The following is an 18,257-nucleotide window of genomic DNA, read 5'->3' as shown; positions in this document are numbered from 1 at the left end:
CTTCAAGTGTCTTCGAGGTCGAGTTCAAGCTTAAACTTGGAGTTCTTTAAATAGATCTAAATCTTAAATGTTCATGAAATTAATCAAGTAAGTATTAAACCTTAAATACTCAAAATCAAGACAAACAAGCTCGGGTTAAATAGCTATTTATTTTGTCCATATAATCATTTTAGACACCGTTATAAAAACCCTATTACTCTCCGAATAATCCTCGATTACTCTTTTATTAAAAGTAGTCCGTTCTGATTTTTCAAAATTCTTTTAATTAATCGATGAACTTCGATTGATGAATCAAAATCGAATTTGATAATCTAAATCAAAATTAGTCAACATTTTAACGTGAATTTAAACTAAAACTTAGTGTTTTTGAATAAAATGAACAATTTTAGACAATTATGTTCAAATTTATATTTATATTTATAGTTTTCCTCTATAATTAGATATGTAATTTTTGAAATTTAATAATTAAATACATATATAGTAGAATTCAATTAATGTCCGATTAATTTAGGAATATTAATCCTCCAATACCTAATTTTTCAACTTTGATTTTAGGCACAAATCAATTTGGGGATTTATAACTCTTGACCGGGCAGCTGTTTTTCAGGTTGACCCTAATAAATAAATACGAGTAGTAGTCTTCATTCCAACCTCAATATTCTCACGGCCTCCTTCTTTCATTCTAGGGTTTTTCAGGTACTCACTCCCTTCTTTATCTTTTCGCTCTCGATAATAATTACTTAATTATACTTTTGTTTTATTTTTTGTTTCATTCTTGTAGTATAATGCAGACCACAAACCCTAATTTTATTTCGTAACCTATTTACAATACTTTACAGTCGTCGATATATCACGATTCTACTGAAATTAGCTGCAACGTTTTCTGAGTTTGTATATATTGATATTGATATTGATATTTATATCTATATATTATATTTTGCTAATATATTGTTTAGATCTACTACTATACCTGTTCAGTTATGTGAGGGTCGTAACTCGTAACCCTAGATTATTTGTTTTCTTTTTATGTTTTGCGATATAATTACACAATAGACTTTGTGTGTTCAAAGTTTTGGTCTAGATTCTTACATAGACATCTAATCACATTTGGTGCTTTTGACAGGTGATTATTGAAGATGTCTCGTGTTTATGTTGGTAATTTGGACCCTAGGGTTAGTGAAAGAGAAATCGAGGATGAATTTCGAACTTTTGGTGTCATCCGTAGGTAAGCAAGGAATTTTATCATTTATGCTACGATTGGATAACGAATTTTCATTTCGTGAGAACTGACAACTTGCTATTATATTGAATGTTATTATGCATGATACATATAAATACAACAACAACAATGACAATACCCAATCCCACGAATGTAAGGTATGGGGGAGGTGGAGTGTAGACAATCATTCCTCGAACCCTAGATCAGAGGGAAGTCACTACACCACCCGCTGGTATAGAACCCGCGACTAGATAAGATCGTCCCTCCCTCTACTCGAGAGCCAAGAGATTGCTTTCTAAAGCATGATACATATAAATGTGGACTCTATTATGTTAATTGTTTGTTTGCACGTGGAAACACGTGTTATCTCGTTCTAACTTTTACTTCTAAATTCTATTTGCTGATTATAAATAGGAAAACCAAATGGGATATTATTGTTTTAAAGTTTATTAATTAGTTTTTGACTTTTTGTTGTTTTAAAGAGAACTTTTCGAAGAGTATTTAAGTGCTCATTATCTATTGCAAGCCTCATTTACGATGGTGGTCTTTACATGTGTTCAACTACTTGCTTTATTTTTGTGCTTTCGTTCTGTTTGCACACTGTCAGCATATTCATGTGCAATGCTTCTGGGAGTGCAATTTGGGAGCTAACTTGAATGTTCAGTATTGGTGTTTTGAACAGGCTTTCACTAGTTTTGTACGCTGTATGATGTTTGTAGTTCTTGATTTATTTTCTTTGACTCTGTCACGTGCAGCGTGTGGGTTGCAAGACGACCACCTGGCTATGGTTTTGTTGATTTTGATGACAAACGAGATGCTCAGGATGCCATCCGTGAACTTGATGGTATATGTTTGTTATACATGTTTTTCATCTATTACTCACTTTTTTTTTTGGATTCTCATCTGTTATTCACCTATCCAGGTAAGAATGGTTGGAGAGTAGAAATGTCTCATCAGTCTAGAGGAGGAGGAGAAAGAGGTGGCGGTGGAGGTCGTGGTGGTGGCCGGGGACGTTCCGGTGGCTCTGATTTAAAGTGCTACGAGTGTGGTGAGCCTGGTCATTTTGCCCGTGAGTGCCGTAATGGCGGAGGCGGCGGCGGCAGACGCCGTAGCAGAAGTCGAAGTCCGGTTGCTAGATATCGTCGTAGCCCTAGCTATGGTAGAAGGTGAGATTGTTGAATCATTAGATAATTACTCGTATTTGTTTTCTACTTTATTTTTGGTAAACGTTTATTGCTTAAAAATATGAGAATTTAACTTTTAATTTCGAAGCAGGAGCTACAGTCCTCGTGGGGGCCGCTCCCCTCTGCGTCGTAGTTTGTCGCCACCTCGTAGGAATAACTACAGCAGGTCACCACCGTATCGTGGACGAGATGAGGCCCCATATGCAAACGGGTGAATTTCTTTCATATTTGTGTGTTAGTTTTTTTTTTTTTTTTTTTTTTTTAAATATATTCCTAGGCCATATAAGCCTGTCTATAAGTATTACTATTACACATGTTCAAATGTGCAGGTGTTGAATATTTGTATGTTATACATGTGCAGTTTTGCCTTTTACTTTGTTCTGTTGCTCAATCCTATAGTAGTTAATATTTATATTTATGGAATGTCATTATTAACTATTTTTGAAGTATATAAAAATTGTTGCCCATCCTACTACTTTGGTACATTATGATGATTATTGTTTAGAAGTTTCCGATATTAAAGCATTTGCATGCGTTTATTATTTATCAGAGGTTTACACTAGTATTTTTATGGCTTTGTAAAGTCTGCATTGTTGTTTGCATAACCATTTTTGGCTCCGTGATCCTTTCAGAAATGGGCTTAAGGACCGACGACGCAGCAGGAGTTGATGATTATGTGATGAGCATTTCCAGAAATTTGAAATTTGTTATATGTGCTGACTTGTTTTCAACGTTATCTGCATGTATTTGGTGAAGGTTCTAAACTTTATTTGCATCTCTATCTACTCAAATCAGATTTATTTATAGACAATGTATGCTCAGTAGAATATTATTATTAATACTAGAGTGCTAAAGCAGTATGTTTGTTTTTGTCGAGGTGTTATGCGTCATTGGTTTTCTCTTCTACACTTGATTGGCCTTCTGCTACTACACATGATTGTTTTTCTGCTTCTACACTTGATTGGTTTTGTCTGCTTTGCTACGTATCATCATTCGAATGATTGTTGGTCCTTGAAATATATTCCACTGACTGTCGACATGGCAGGTACTTTTATATGTTCTCGAAATATATTCTCACTGAACTGATGAGAGTTGCATAAGTTTGTAACTTACGAAGCTCGATAGTAGGTTAATCAGCTTCCATCTTAACAGAATATAACTTCTCAAATGATATTTAAACTCATTCCAAGTTAACCATGTCTTTGTAAACAAACAGCTGCTTACATAATTGCTGGTTTACTTCTCTGGTATATTAAGTGGCTTTCTCATTAAGCTCATGGACGGACTACAACTGAAGGCTAAGAACTTTACATCGTTGTCAAAATTTGACAAGCTTTTATTATTCTAATTTTTTTGGACTTCTAATCAGCATGTCACATCTCATGTTCTTAAATCAAATGATGCAAGCTGCATGCTGAAGCAAGTGGTATCGCGTAATATATTTTGCAGTGCATGAAAAATATCGATCCTTATGTCAGCTACGTATTCTGTTCGCTTCTCTTTAAGTTTTAAACCTGGCATTCTAGCTGAGAAAACATGTTCCATCAACTGATCCGTGATAGCAATCCAACAAGGTCCAAAAAGATGGCTAACTCGGAACTGGATGTCATTGCCAGCGGTTGCAAACTAGCAATCAGTGACATAAGTTAACCACGAAGCCTGCGCCACCCGGCCAGGGTGGGTTCGTGGTAGCTGCAATTTATCTCAACTATGAACCCATTTGTTAGGGATAGGATCAACATCGCCCGCTAATGCTTTCATTTATTTAGTAACTCTCACATTTTGTAGCTAACGATAGGTAACTCGTGTTACTAGTTGCTTATTGAATTGAATCCTAGTCGTTAAGAATCCTACGAGTTATATTTAGCAAGTCGAGAAAATAATTCACCAAGATGACTTGGACCCATACTCTTAATTGACTTCGACTCGTAGGCTGCCCAGTGCCCACTATGGGGCGTGTGTTTTGCTCCTCAAATCCAGATTTATAACTTTGACGCCATTTGATGTTCGTTACAAACATAACAGTAAAAAGGACGTGTGAATTTTTTTTTACCTAATCATAATGACACGTAAGTATATATATTATTAATTTTACACTCAATTTCCGCTTTATGTTTTTTTTTACCTAATCATAATGACACGTAAGTATATATATTATTAATTTTACACTCAATTTCCGCTTTATATTTTAAAACATCACCCAATTGTTTCTACAAAAAATTGAAATTTAAATTTGACATTCACCATAATAAACTTCAAGTTTGACGTCAAATCACAATCAAATTCTCCTCTCGTCCCTAAAACATCAAATTTGCCTTTACGTCACAGTCGCTCTAACTGGTGGTCTTACGAGTCTTATTGGTTTTTACGTGTCATGTGCGACTCTTCCGAGTCGTGTGTGACCTTTACTGATTAGACATTCAAAATATTTAGATGTAATGTAAAAAGAAAGGGCAATAATTTATTGCAGAACACAATGCAGATTAAAAGAGTGCGGGTGTCGTGTCTTACCTTTAGCCACAGCCCACAGGAAAGCTTCAAAGCTTGATTTCGTGCAGTCCCTCTTGGATGCACATTCCTTTTGGCCATTGGAGTTCAATTTTAGAATAGACGAATAAATAAATCAGATTTTTCTTGTTCATGCTATTTGGAAGCTTATTTGAGAAACACGAAATTTTATACGGGATATGTTGACTTTTTAAATGGTTGACAAATGCAACTTGTATTATTTGTACTCGTATTGTATAACTAATTAATTATTAAAAATTTTTAATGATTATTATTAGATGAAATCTGGACATTGCAAGTTGCAACATCATGTTAGAGGCATGATTTTAAATGTGAATTGTGGAATTGATTTGTTGCAACATCATGTGTTAGAGGCATGGGTGTTCGAGCAAAAATAAATTAGGAGTGGCAGTTCTTGATAAACGAATGTGATTAGACGAACCAATAACTCAAAAGTACTTGTGAAAATTTATGATATCAAACATACAAAACATAAGAAACTAAGAATTAATTATTGTACTGTAATTATATCACTTAAATGATCATGGTTTCCATGGTGGTGGAGGTGGTGGAGCCATCGGATACAATGGTGGAATGCTCGAAAAGATAGAGTTCCTGTCAACTCCATCGCTACCTGTGGTTGTTGTGAGTGACACAAGTGCAGCAACTAAACCTGCATTTCCCGCCAAAGTTGGTTCCGTGTAGCTATAATTCGAACGCACATCCCTAAACTTGTCAAAACGGTCTGGACCTCCAACCATAGCTCCCGTAATGATGTTTGGGTTAGGTTTGCCGGTATTCAACCATTGAAACCCACCTTTACATGTGTATTTGATATTGTTATTTGGTATCGACGCACCTCGATGGTGAACATGTGTTGGATATTTCTTTCCGTGCCCGACCACATAGCTCATATTCATAGGGTTTTTGCCCAAAATGTAGTCCATCTATAAGCATAACATGAGTTAACGATGTTAAAAAACAGGGTATGCAATTTATAATCCGATTGGTTCTTGAATTGTGAAACACTTTCTCAATTAAGTATAAAGACCCTACAAGCCTCGGGTATCAGGAAATCTTAATTTGGGATAAGACAAGAACGAGATTTGATTGAAGGCAAGAACAATACAAATCTAAAGTATTAGAGAGGATGTGTGTGTTGTGTTTTCGTCAATGAAAAAGCACGTGACCGATTTTCAAGAGGGAAAATCAGTTATAATCGGTTTTGAAAACCAAAGGGTGTAACCCTTCATTTGGCGGGAAAAGTCGTTAACCGAAATGACACGACTTCCCCTCGACCCCCGCTAGTTGAACCCCACAAGGGGGCGCAACCCCCTTGAACCCTCGCCATTTTTTTGACAGTATCTAGTCTACTCTTATGGGCGTGCACTCGACACTTTCCAAACCCGTTGTTAAGTATAACTAAATAACTCGTGTTTTTCAAGAAAATCCCAATTATATATAATGATTGTTAGAACTAATAGGCCAAGTAAAAGTCGTTGATTGGGACTAGTCAGTCGGGACCTTGTAGGAACTAATCGGCCAAGTCAGATGCTAGTTGAGGACTAGTTAGAAGTTAACCAACTTTGACTATATTTGAAAACTTTGACCGAGTAAACCGGCCAACTCAAAGACAAGTGAGAGCCTAGTCGGACTACTTCAATATCCCGACTAGTACGGGACTAGTTGGCCTAGTCAGGAGACTTTTTACAACAATGTTATGTAAAAAGATTCTAAGTTTTGAACCTGAGAAGTGGCAAAATCGCGAAGTGTTTGCAAGCGAAAAAACGTCTTGTCACAATACCAACCAGGAAGATTAGCAGCATCCAAATAATCAGCATAAAGTGAAGCCAAAAACACAGCGTTGACGACGTATTGTAGATTTTGAGGTTGTCCTCGACTAAGTTCGATTATCCCGCCTACACAAATATATTATATCACATTTCTTAAATCAACTTTAACTTCTAATGTAAAACTGTAATTCTCAGTACTTTAAACTAATTATCTATTATGCATACCTTTGGTCCAATTGAAAACTTGATATTGTTGAAAGTACGAACACATGGTTAGCGAGGTAGCGTTATGATATCTAGCTAACAACCCCTCATACGGGTACCCAGGGTTTAAAAACAATCGAAGCCTAGTTAACAATAACATAGCCGCAGGCGATTTATTATCCCAACTAAGAACTCGTTGAACAGGGTTATCGGTTAACGCGTTTGCGTGTCTAGGTAGTCCTTCGTTAGTCGCTAACCATAAATAACTAGCGTTACCGGTTGCATAGTACATCCAAGCGCTACCCCATATGTACTCATCATAGTAACCTGTTGAGTTGTAGTAAGGTTCGATCCATAGATTGCCTTTAGAATAACGGCTACGTTTACCGTTATCTCTAGCGAACGTCCATACTGTAGCGGCACCTTGTACTAGTTTCTTAGAGTATGCGGTGTCGTCTTTAAAAACGAGGGATGCGGATGCTAATGCAGCTGTCATTTCACCTGCGAGATCGGCTCCTGATGTAATCCTTTGTGACGGTCGCTTGTAGTCCATGTCTTCGGGCCTTTCCCAACAGTTGTGGTCATCGGGCATTGTTGAAGCGTTTAGAGATCCTCCCACCTGAGAGACAGAACACATGAAACGATATGTTATACTCCCTCATCTTAATTAAATAGTCATAGTCATGGGTTGACTTTTTTCACTTTGACTAAAAAATAACTTCTTTTGTGTTATATAATACATGAAGAAATGAAATTTATATGAATAAATGAAGTTTTATAAGTGATTTCATTTGATATAACTTTCATCAAGTATTATATAAGACAAAAAAAATTATTTACAGTCAAAGTTATGAAAACAGTCGAACCCACGACTATCAAATTGGGACGGAAGAGTTACAAAATTTTGATTACAAAATGATGTATAAGATTAAATTAATGAGAGAAAAAAAAATTCGACGTGCACTGATTATGTTTTTTGCCAGATCATTATGTTGTGGTAAGAGGTACTGATAGGGGTGTAAACGAGTTGAGTTTGGCTCGGCTCATTTAAATATATTGAGCTCATTTTTTAATATAAAAGAGTTAGAGGTTGAACTCGACTCGTTTCAAGCTTAATATATTAAGCTCGAGCTCGGCTAGTTTCGAGCTTAATATTTTAATCTCAAGCTCAGCTCGTTTTGAGTATAATATATTAAGCCCGAGCTCGGCTTGTTTGACGTTATACTAGCTCGAGCTTGACTTGTTTGATATTATACAAGCTTGAGTTCGGCTCGAGTTCGACTCGATAGTATATAATAATAATTAGTCCGGAGCAGCCCGCGCGATGCGGCGTGGACTTTCGGCCTGCATGTTCGTATTTAACGTAGCGTTGTGTATGTACAGAGAGAGAAACGGCCCATGTGTTAAGACCCGTTTAGATGTTGGTGTGGTTAACGTTTTTAAAAAGGTATCCGTTTCGAATGTAGTTAGTCTCGTTTTGTTCGTAAAATTATTTTAAGTTTAATGTTATTAGCGGTGAAAATTAATTCGTGATGAGTAAGAAGATAGGGCCCGTTGAAGTTTACGGTGAGTTTTTTTTTTATTTAAATTAAAAACTGAAGTTACGCTTTTAATCCCTGCAGAATTTAAGAGTCCAAGATAGTTGAGGGGGGTAAACTGAAAATTTGCAGTGTGAATGGGAGTTGTCAAAACGAAAGAGGGGGGGGGGGGTGGGGCCCGACACAACTTCCCCTGTTTTATAGTGTATATGTGGAAAAAGGAATAGTACTATTCATTTGGCCTTTGCCTTTTAGATATAGGTATATAATAAGGTTAATGTAGAACTGCATATTTAGGTTCACAAACTTGTTCAAGCTCGATATAAGAAGCACAACCTCGACCTCGTTTTAATAAACGATCATTAAAATTTGTTAAATTTCGGGTTCGAGCTTATTTAAGCTTCGACTCGAGCAGATTTAAGCTCGACTCAAATAGAGCTCTTAACGAGTCGAGCTAGCGAGTAACTCGGCTCGTATACACCCGTAGTTCCCCACAATCCAGACCTACGGTTAATGTAGGCTTATTTAGGTTCGCGAACTGTACCAGGTCTCGCGTTCGGGGGGGCTTGATTACCCGAGATTTTACCTTCTATGGAGGAGCTAATGTGCTCGTTCATAGGAGAGTTTCCTCGCTTAAAAAAAAAAAAAAGGTTCGCGAACTTTTTCAAGCTCGATAAAAGAAGCTCGACCTCGTTTTAATAAACGATCATTAATCTGTTAAATTTTAGGTTCAGGCTCATTTAAGCTCCGACTCAAGCTCATTTAAGCTTCGACTCGAGCACATTTAATCTCGACTAAAATCGAGCTCGAGTAGCTCGCGAGTAACTCAGCTCATTTACACCCGCAATCCAGACCCGTTACAATCGATTGCCAATTCTATAATGTGGGGCATACTTAATCACCGGCCATTGCATATTTGACACAACATATTGCAACCGTAGTTTTATAAACTTTTCTTAAATCTATGATTTCTCCATAAAGAAAAAGATACAACATACCTGACCCCAAATGTGGTCAATTTTAGAAGCCGATGAGTTGAAGGTACGAAGCAAGTAATCAGTTCCCCACCTGATTAACTCTCGAGCATGATCATACTCTTTAATGCCTTTATACTTATGCTCGTACTCAATCACACTCCAACTTAACATTGTCATTGCAAACGACATCGGAAAATGGAACTTGCTGTTGTCACCGGCGTCGTAATAGCCTCCGACCAATCCTCCTTTAACATCCGTTGCATCAGCTCCGTCCTGTAGCCCTGAATTCCCTCTCCATTTGATCCCGTTGTTCTTTGGTAACTTCCCGGCTGCATCATTTTTAACCTAAATTTGTTAGTTCGCACACAAAATAGGACATGAATTTGACATAAATTTGTTAATTCATCCTTGAAAGCATACACTTAAAACACTTAAGCATACACTATAGATTAGTAAGATTAATATTTAGTAATTATATATATAAAAAAAAATAAATTAATAAAATAGATTAGATTAAATTAATTAATATGATAACATAAAATAAAAAGTCCTAGAAATATAAACTTACAATAATTAAAAACTCCTAAATTTAATTTATTTATAAAAAGTCTTAAAAAATGAAATATACAATCATATAAATATTGAACGCGCTTTGCGTAGAACCAGAATAATCAAGTAAAGGTCACAATTGGTTTGAAGATAGCGAGTCGGTAGTTGTCGGTTCGCCACTTAAAATGTTATAATAGATGATTATTCGTTTGGGTTCGGGCTTGCCATTGTTGAGTGTTGTTTATAAATAATTGAAGAATTGAAAGTGGGAGAAAATATAGATGAGATTTTATGAAAAAATGTGTTTGAGTGGAGAATATTTTACAAGTGAAATTGTAATTGTATAAATTAATTATTAATTTTATTTATGTATTTATATTTATATCCGTTGACATTGAAATGTATATGTCAAATGTATCTCGATGGATCCAATTGGAATAGGCCACGTCCCCATCAACACAACACAACACGCGAAGGAACGAAACCCGTGTCAGCCACAAGCACACAAACATCTTAAACTCATCAGCACGTCGCGCTAGTGGCGTGCTGCCGGCGTACTGGGTAAAAATCTTGATGTACACGCACGTTATTCGTTATTCATGGCCTTATTGCTGTAGAGGTATGTACCTATGTCTCATATTTTGTACTTGATATCCTCATAAAGTCATAAGTCAAAACTCAAGAGCATATTAATAACCTTTGTTTTTTCCATTTTTCTCTTTTTTATTTTATGTGTTGCATGTATTATACTCAAGAATTGAAATGTGTAAATAAATTACTTACAGAATGCCAAAATCAAATTTCAATACTATGCTGAATGTATATATATTGACACATGTGAAGTTGCACTTTAGTGTTGATTTTATGAGGTGCTTTTGTATAAATGTACACTTTCGATCAGTGTATTCATGTATGCTCATATTATATTACAATAACATAATACACATGTAACATTGCACCAAATCTTCGTTTATATATGATTATGTTTGTTTTGTAAAAATTTTCACCAGAAATTTTGAATGTTTAGTATTGTGTTTGTCTGTTTGGCATTCCTAGTCGTAAATTTCAAATTCCGCCACCTGACATATTTAGATCGTTGGCATCTATTTTGAACTACGAGAAATGCTAGGCTTACAAAAAACTTATAAAATAATATTTAGAGTAAAAGTAAATTATACAAATAGTCCTTGTGCTTTATATGAAATTACACCACCCATCATTGTCTATTAAAAATAAAGGTGTAAATTAGCCGAGCTACTTGCAAGCTATTCGAGCTCGACTAATTAAAAACTCGATTTGAGCAGAGTTTAAAGAGCTCGTGCCCGAGCTCGAGCTAAATTCAAAAATCGATTACTAAACGGGCGCAAGATTCTTATATCGAGCTCAAACTAGCTCGTAAACCTAAATGAGTTTTTTATTGATATACATTAAGTAATATTTTTGTCTAATAACATACTAAATAATAATTGCACAATTTTTTTTTTGCACTCAAAATTTTAATAATATATACTAAATAATTGCATAATAGTTATGATTAAAAATTATGATTAAAAAATATGTAATAAAGAAAATAAATATTCTAATTAAATTAAATAATATTGCTCAAGCTTGAGCTTAATTCCTTAAATTCTGACGAGCCAAGCTCGAGCTTTATATGCTAGGCTCGAATAGAGCCAAGCTCGACCTCGGCTCGACTAGTTTACAACCTAATTGGAAATTATAGCGATCGTCCCAGTGATTTTAATGAAATTACACCCATCGCCATTATACTTATCGTTCCATAACTTATATAAAAGAGTTCGTTAGTGGTCAACCACATATTCAAAAGATGCATTAATAAGACGGACCACCAACGTGCACTTTTAAGTAAGTTAGAAACGATCGTTGTAATTTGAAAAGATAAGCATGACAATCATGTAATCCATTAAAACCAAATGAATTATCGCTGTAATTTTAAAAGATAAGGACGGCATATATAATTTAATGTAATCCATCGTAAGGACGGACTATCAGTATAATTTACTACTCCGTATAATATTTACAAGTAGACACGGGATCAATTAGATTAGGAGAGATAACTAAGAAAGAGGAAGTTTATTGTAGTTTGATTGGACCACGAATGATGTGTCACATTATTTGGTAAATATCTCTTTGTAAAATTTTAGTGGATCTGTCATTTCTAGCAAGTTTAAGTATTATCAATATCAATTTGACTTCGAATGCTAATCTTTTGTGACGTTTAAAGTTGACTACTCTTATTATTATTTTTTTTAATAATAATATGCATCATGTAGTAGTTCATTTATAACTCGCAATAAACTTGTAAAAATGCATATTAAAATCGAGATTCACACATGACATTGAAAGTCGAATTCTGACTTTGTAAGTTTTTAAGCATGAAAAAAGTCAAAGTGTTGAAATTGAAATGATAGTGAATTTTAAAGAAAACGTACATTTTTGGGCATTGAAAAACAAAAGAGCCTTATGCAATGCTTGAGTGTACTGATCCGGTGGTGGTGGTTTTGATTTATGTTTCGGTATTGAGTTTGCAATAATGATCGGTAGACCGATCACAACAAACGCAACCAAAACAACAATCAACGTCCATTTTAAGACTTTTCGCTTCACCACGATGCACCCTAAATCGACATATCTTGTCTTGCTTTTCTTCCTAGAAGCCTCATTTGGATCTAACAACCAACTTTGTTGAGTTTCATCTAAGTTGCCACTTTGTTGACTTTGAAGATTATATAATGATGATCTATCCATTTCTTCCATGTTTTTGTTTCTTCTATTTTGATATTCATGATCACTTTCATTTGCTATTTCTAATGATCCTCCCCAATGATTTGCAGCATACATTCTCTTGCTATTACTTTCAAAATTTTTTTATAGCAAGTGTGTGCGAATTTCACCTACAGTCGAACAAACTAATTGTAAGAACGAATCAGATGGATCAAATTAAGTTTCGTGATTAATCTGTGTATCCATAACCGTACTATATTATCACTCCATTTGTAGATGTAGATGGAAATATTACAAAGTATGTTTAGTGGTGTATAGATCATCGCCTTTTATAGAAGGTGTTTATATCAAAATATATTACTAATAAATTAAAAATAAATGATAATGACAATCATATATCCAAAAAAAGAGTTATGTATGATATAGTCTTTGCTTTATGATTACAAATTTTTAGTTTTATGGCCGGCAGTTACTCATTAATGTGCCATGCATTATAATTATTCTTAAACACATTTCTAATGCATTTTATTAGCAAATAATCGATTAACGATGTTCGTATTACTAATCTTACTTGATCAAGGTCAATATCTGTATAAAAACGCGTAGTTGAAAAATTAAACACATTTTGGATATCGATGAGTGAATAATGTGATCGAATATCGAAGAACATTGAAGTAATTGTGTGACATACCTTTAACTATGTGATGATGAAAGCTTCAAAAAGCATGATTTTCATTGAGTTCCTGATCTTGGGTACACATTCCTTAATTGTTATTGATGAAGTAGTGGGGTTATATTAATAGTCGTTGAGAGGCCAAGTTGACTTTTTCAAGGTTTGACAAGTATTCAACTTTTATTAATTTATTACATGTTTGTAATTTTAATTGATTTTGATTGATGATGGGATGAAAGCTGGAATAAGCATGTTAGAGGCGTGTTTTTAAATATGAAATGTTTGAAATGAAAATGAAAGTTTAGCAACTATAGTAGTTAGAGCTTCATATCATTACATATTTTCAGAAGTTTCAAAAAATTACATTTGTTTGATCATTTGTTTATTAGGCTAATGACGTACGTCCCGCCATCACCGTCACGTGAGACGCATGGTGTACTTCTTAGCTGGACATTTAGCTTCAATTCCTGGTTGCATTACACCTAAGTCAACGCTGTCTTCAGGTCATGATTGTTCTCACGCTACGCCACCCGTAGCGTACCGTTGAATGTTGACTTAGTCTGCTCAGTCGCTTGTCCGTCCGATAAATCAGGAGAACGTGGAGCAGTTAGTGGGCATGATTAGAGGATTCCAGGAGTGGTAACCGTGGGTTAGTGGACTGATGGTAGTTACCTAGAATAACCGCCATCTTTCTCCTATAAATACTAGCCATAATCAATCATTTAGAACACATTAAAAACAATCAGCATTCACTTACCATTACTGATCACTTTGATTAGTTCACCTTGGAGGCTCGGCAAAAGTCAACCACCACAACACCCTTCAAACCCATCGCGTTAACCGGAGGAACCCCTTCCGAAGGTTAGTCACAACAATCTTTTGCACTCAGGTCAATTTTGGCTTGATCATTTGGCGCCATCTGTGGGACCGTTTGATCAATACTTTTACACAAGATGACAGGCGATTCCAATCCGTCAACAACCGCCAACACTGGCAAAGAACCGTACGATCCTTTGAAGCCCACTGACGATAGCGGCTACGAGACACCAGACGACTCTATCAAGCGTACTTGGTTGCAATTCGACGATGATGATGAGGCCAATAAGCGTGACGTCGAGGAGACAGGAACCCCAGAAGCCAACTTAAGCCAGCTTAAACCCATCGGTGGCGAAGAAGCGATACGTTTTTTGGCAAAAGGAGGATTTGTTTTACCGTCGCTCATGTCCAAAGGCGGTGAAAAACCAACTGGTATGTCCAAAGTCCATCCACGAAGCTCTACACGTTCAACGTCAGAGACTGGTAAGAGTTCTGGCAAAACCAGAGCGGAAGCACGAAAGGACTTAATCGAGAACTTAATTCTAGCCGCACCGGAATCCATGAGCGCTCAGGTCGAGCAGCCTGGCGTGGCGGATAACATGTTGAACAATTGGTACGCTATGATGGGAGACAACGTTAAGCGAACGTTTGAAGTTTCCGCGATGTTGGAGAAGTTTACTCGAGAGATAGCCACCCATCCGTTGCCCGCCGTCCTTACTACCCCTCTTACGCTAGGGATGTATGACGACACCATGGATCCGGAAGACTTTCTGCAGAAATTCGAACACGCCATCAAGACGCAGCATTGGGACAGTCCGACGGCGTGCCACATGTTCCCGGGACAGCTGCAAGCCGTCGCGAGAGAATGGTTCGCCAAGTTACCTGCCTTAAGCATTTCCAGCTACACCGACCTCAGAACTAAGTTCGTGCAACGTTTCCAGAACTTTAAACGCACCGAACTCACTCACCTAGATGCGTACAGCATCAAGATGAGGACGCGTGAATCCCTGATGAATTTCACTTCTCGCTTCACGGCGGAGTGCCAAAAGATCCCCGATCTGCCTGAATCGCAGCAGATCTCCGCGTACATCATGGGAATCTGTCAAACCCGTTATTTGTCGTTAGTAAAATCGATGCGGCGTAAGCTGCCGAAGACGTTCGTTGAGGCCGTGAAAATGGTAAAGGATTATGTACGTTCCGAGGAGTTTGCAGATGCTGCCGTTGGGGACCACAGCACAACGGACCGGCACGATAAAGACGATAAGGGAAACAGCAAAGGCAACGCAGGTAACAAGTACAAAGGAAGTGGAAGCGGCAACAACAGGGGCTACGGGCGTTCCAGCCACAAGTCTGACCACCGTAACAGCTATCGTCCTTACGAACGGTACGCCCCAAAAAGGTTGTCGGCAGAAGAGGAGAGTTTGATAAAATCGTTGTCGAAAACGTCTAAGGAAATTCTGACAACGGAGGAACTAAGCAAAGATTTTCCGCCGCCGAAACCAATGCAGCCACGCTTCGCTGTGGATGAAAGTAAGTGGTGTATTTTTCATGAAGATAAGGGGCATGATGTGGATGACTGTAGGGAACTTAAAAAGGTGATAGTCGAACGATTGAAGCTTGGGGAATTTTCCCATCTGAAGCCGTCACGTGTTAAAACCCCCGGGGCAAAGAAATTTTCTTGGCAAAGAGGAAAAGAAAAAGCTCCTGAAAAGCACATTCGCATGATACAAATGTGGAACGCAGGTCACGTCCGAAAGGCAGAAGTTTTGGAGGAATGGGAATGTGCCCCTATCACGTTTCCTGCTTTTTGGAGAGTCTGTCCTACCGATTTTCCCGTGACGATAACCGCCACGGTGGGACGGTGCAAGGTCTCCAGGATTTATGTGGATATAGGAAGCGCCGTTGACGTCTTATACGAACACTGCTTCTTACAGTTACCACAGGATGTGCAGGATAAGTTAAAACCACCGCTTCATCCCGTCGCGGGTTTCAAGGGAGAAACCACTTGGCCTTTGGGCCAGGTAAATATTGATGTTACGCTAGAAGAAAACAAGAAGCGGCTAACAGTAGCCCTGAATTTCGTGGTAGTTAGAAGCCAATCGAAGTATAACATTATCATGGGATGGAAAGCGTTGTGTGAATTCGGCGCTATAGTTTCTACGGTACACAGAATGATGAAATTCCCAACCCCGTTAGGCGTTGCAACCATTTACTCTGATCGAATACCGATTGTAGGCCAGGTCGAGCAACCGCTACAGGGGACGGCACCGGTTGAGCATGAGGGGAGTGTCATCATTAACCATTCCTTTCCCGAAAAGACGGTTCAGATTGGGCAAACGCTATCCGATGCGACGAAAAGCGCGTTATGTGAACTTTTGACAAATAACGCTGATGTATTCGCGTGGCAAGAGTCTGATATGAAGGGAGTACCCCGCACCGTAGCAGAACATCGCTTAAACGCTAACCCAAGTATAACTCCTGTGAGGCAAAAGAAATGGGGTATGGCTCCGGAACGTAGCGCCTTCTTAAAAAACGAGGTAGAAAAGTTAGTACAGGCAGACATACTACGTGAGGTTAAGTATTAGACATAGGTCGCTAATCCAGTATTAGTCAAGAAGGCGAACGTCTCGTGGTGAATGTGTGTCGATTTTAAAGACACCATTAAGGCTTGTCCCAAGGATAATTATCCGTTGCCAGAGATAGATTGGAAGGTAGAGTCGCTGGCGGGTTTTCGTTTCAAATGTTTCCTCGACGCTTACAAAGGGTACCACCAGATCCAGATGGCGGAACGTGACGAAGACAAAACCGCGTTCCACACAGATCAAGGCATTTTTTGTTACAAAAAGATGCCCTTTGGTTTGAAAAATGCTGGAGCCACGTACCCGCGCGTCATCGACGCTGCGTTTAGGGAACAAATTGGTCCAAATATGGAGGCATATGTCGACGACATAGTAATCAAAAGTCACACCGAGCCGGATCTTTTGACAGACATCCAAGAAACGTTCGACTCGCTGTGAAGAATCAACATGAAGCTGAATCCGGACAAGTGTAGTTTTAGATTCGAAGAGGGAAAGTTTTTGGGACACGTCGTCACGACGCGCGGCATACGGGCGAACCCTAAGAAAATTCAAGCTGTTGAAGAAATGGTAGCGTCGCGAACAAAGAAGGAAGTGCAAAGCTTGAACGGAAAACTGGCAGCGTTGTCCAGATTCCTGTCAAAAGCAGCGGAGCGGTCACTTCCATTTTTCAAAGTGTTGAAGGAAAACGTAGGACGGAACTTTGATTGGAACCCTGAAGCGGATCGCACTTTCCAGGAAATGAAGACCTTGATCAGGACGTTGCCGACATTAACGGCACCGGTACTGGGTAAAGTAACCGTTCCGTGATAATTTTTTACGAATTTTTGTATCTTGTAACGCTAACGTGTTAAGAGTTTTCAGGCAAAACTCTTACAATTTACTTGGCGGCAGGAACTGAGGCTGTTAGCTCGGTGCTCGTCGCGAAACGTGGTGGCAGATGCCAGTTTATTTTGTGAGCAAAGTGCTACAACATGGCGAAGTTAACTACAAACCAATTGAGAAGCTTATTTTCACTTTAGTACACACCGCAAGACGATTGAGACGGTACTTTCAAGCGCACCCAATGCTGGTGCTAACAGATTCACCTATTAAACAGGTACTGAGCAAACTGGAGGTTTCTGGCAGACTAGCCAAGTGGGCAATCGAATTGGGCGAACATGAAATCCATTACGCCCCCCGGACCGCTGTCAAAGGCCAGATCATGGCAGATTTTATGGTTGAATTTATAGGCGCCGAGTCACCAGAGCCGGTTGTCGAAGAAGTACCAAACACAGTCACGTGAGAACTATTCACTGATGGTGCATCAAGTTCTGACGGTGCAGGTGCAGGTCTAATCTTAATTGGCCCTGACGGCGAGGAACACACTTATGCGTTGCGTTTTGAGTTCCCCGCCTCCAATAATGAAGCGGAATATGAGGCATTGCTGTCTGGTTTAAGAATGGCTGAAAAAATGGGAATTAAAAATCTGAAGG

The 18,257-nt window shown here is 38.1% G+C and overlaps 3 protein-coding genes across 6 annotated transcripts; 2 read left to right on the top strand and 1 right to left on the bottom strand.

Annotated features, from left to right (window-relative positions):
- Positions 1-576: 576 nt before the first annotated feature.
- On the top strand, positions 577-3,840 carry LOC139846995 (serine/arginine-rich splicing factor RSZ22A-like). 4 transcript variants are annotated; one of them, XR_011759251.1, is made up of 8 exons: positions 577-696; positions 1,124-1,225; positions 1,975-2,063; positions 2,142-2,385; positions 2,495-2,614; positions 3,036-3,159; positions 3,281-3,448; positions 3,620-3,840. XR_011759251.1 is itself a non-coding variant. In XM_071836591.1 (6 exons), exons 2-6 carry the CDS (start codon positions 1,137-1,139, stop codon positions 3,070-3,072), a joined length of 579 nt encoding a protein of 192 aa, XP_071692692.1. In that variant the 5' UTR covers positions 578-696; positions 1,124-1,136; the 3' UTR covers positions 3,073-3,273. The 4 variants fall into 4 exon arrangements, 1 of the variants encoding a protein (XP_071692692.1); XR_011759252.1 differs by having other exon boundaries at positions 3,036-3,153; positions 3,281-3,840; XR_011759250.1 differs by having other exon boundaries at positions 3,281-3,840.
- Positions 3,841-5,436: 1,596 nt separating this feature from the next.
- On the bottom strand, positions 5,437-12,834 carry LOC139847863 (endoglucanase 12-like). The gene is made up of 5 exons (XM_071837591.1): positions 12,426-12,834; positions 9,445-9,752; positions 6,930-7,527; positions 6,658-6,830; positions 5,437-5,858 (listed from the first exon to the last, which is right to left on the bottom strand). Exons 1-5 carry the CDS (start codon positions 12,832-12,834, stop codon positions 5,454-5,456), a joined length of 1,893 nt encoding a protein of 630 aa, XP_071693692.1. The 3' UTR covers positions 5,437-5,453.
- A 1,509-nt stretch (positions 12,835-14,343) lies between these two features.
- Positions 14,344-16,791, top strand: LOC139850003 (uncharacterized). Its single transcript, XM_071839606.1, has one exon. It carries the CDS (start codon positions 14,344-14,346, stop codon positions 16,789-16,791), a length of 2,448 nt encoding a protein of 815 aa, XP_071695707.1.
- The last annotated feature ends 1,466 nt before the right edge of the window (positions 16,792-18,257 follow it).

This window comes from Rutidosis leptorrhynchoides, chromosome 5 (assembly GCF_046630445.1).
Source record: "Rutidosis leptorrhynchoides isolate AG116_Rl617_1_P2 chromosome 5, CSIRO_AGI_Rlap_v1, whole genome shotgun sequence".
Classification (NCBI taxonomy): domain Eukaryota; kingdom Viridiplantae; phylum Streptophyta; class Magnoliopsida; order Asterales; family Asteraceae; genus Rutidosis; species Rutidosis leptorrhynchoides.
The sequence above is the reverse complement of the archived record's forward strand: the minus strand, read 5'-3'. Positions and strand labels throughout refer to the sequence as shown.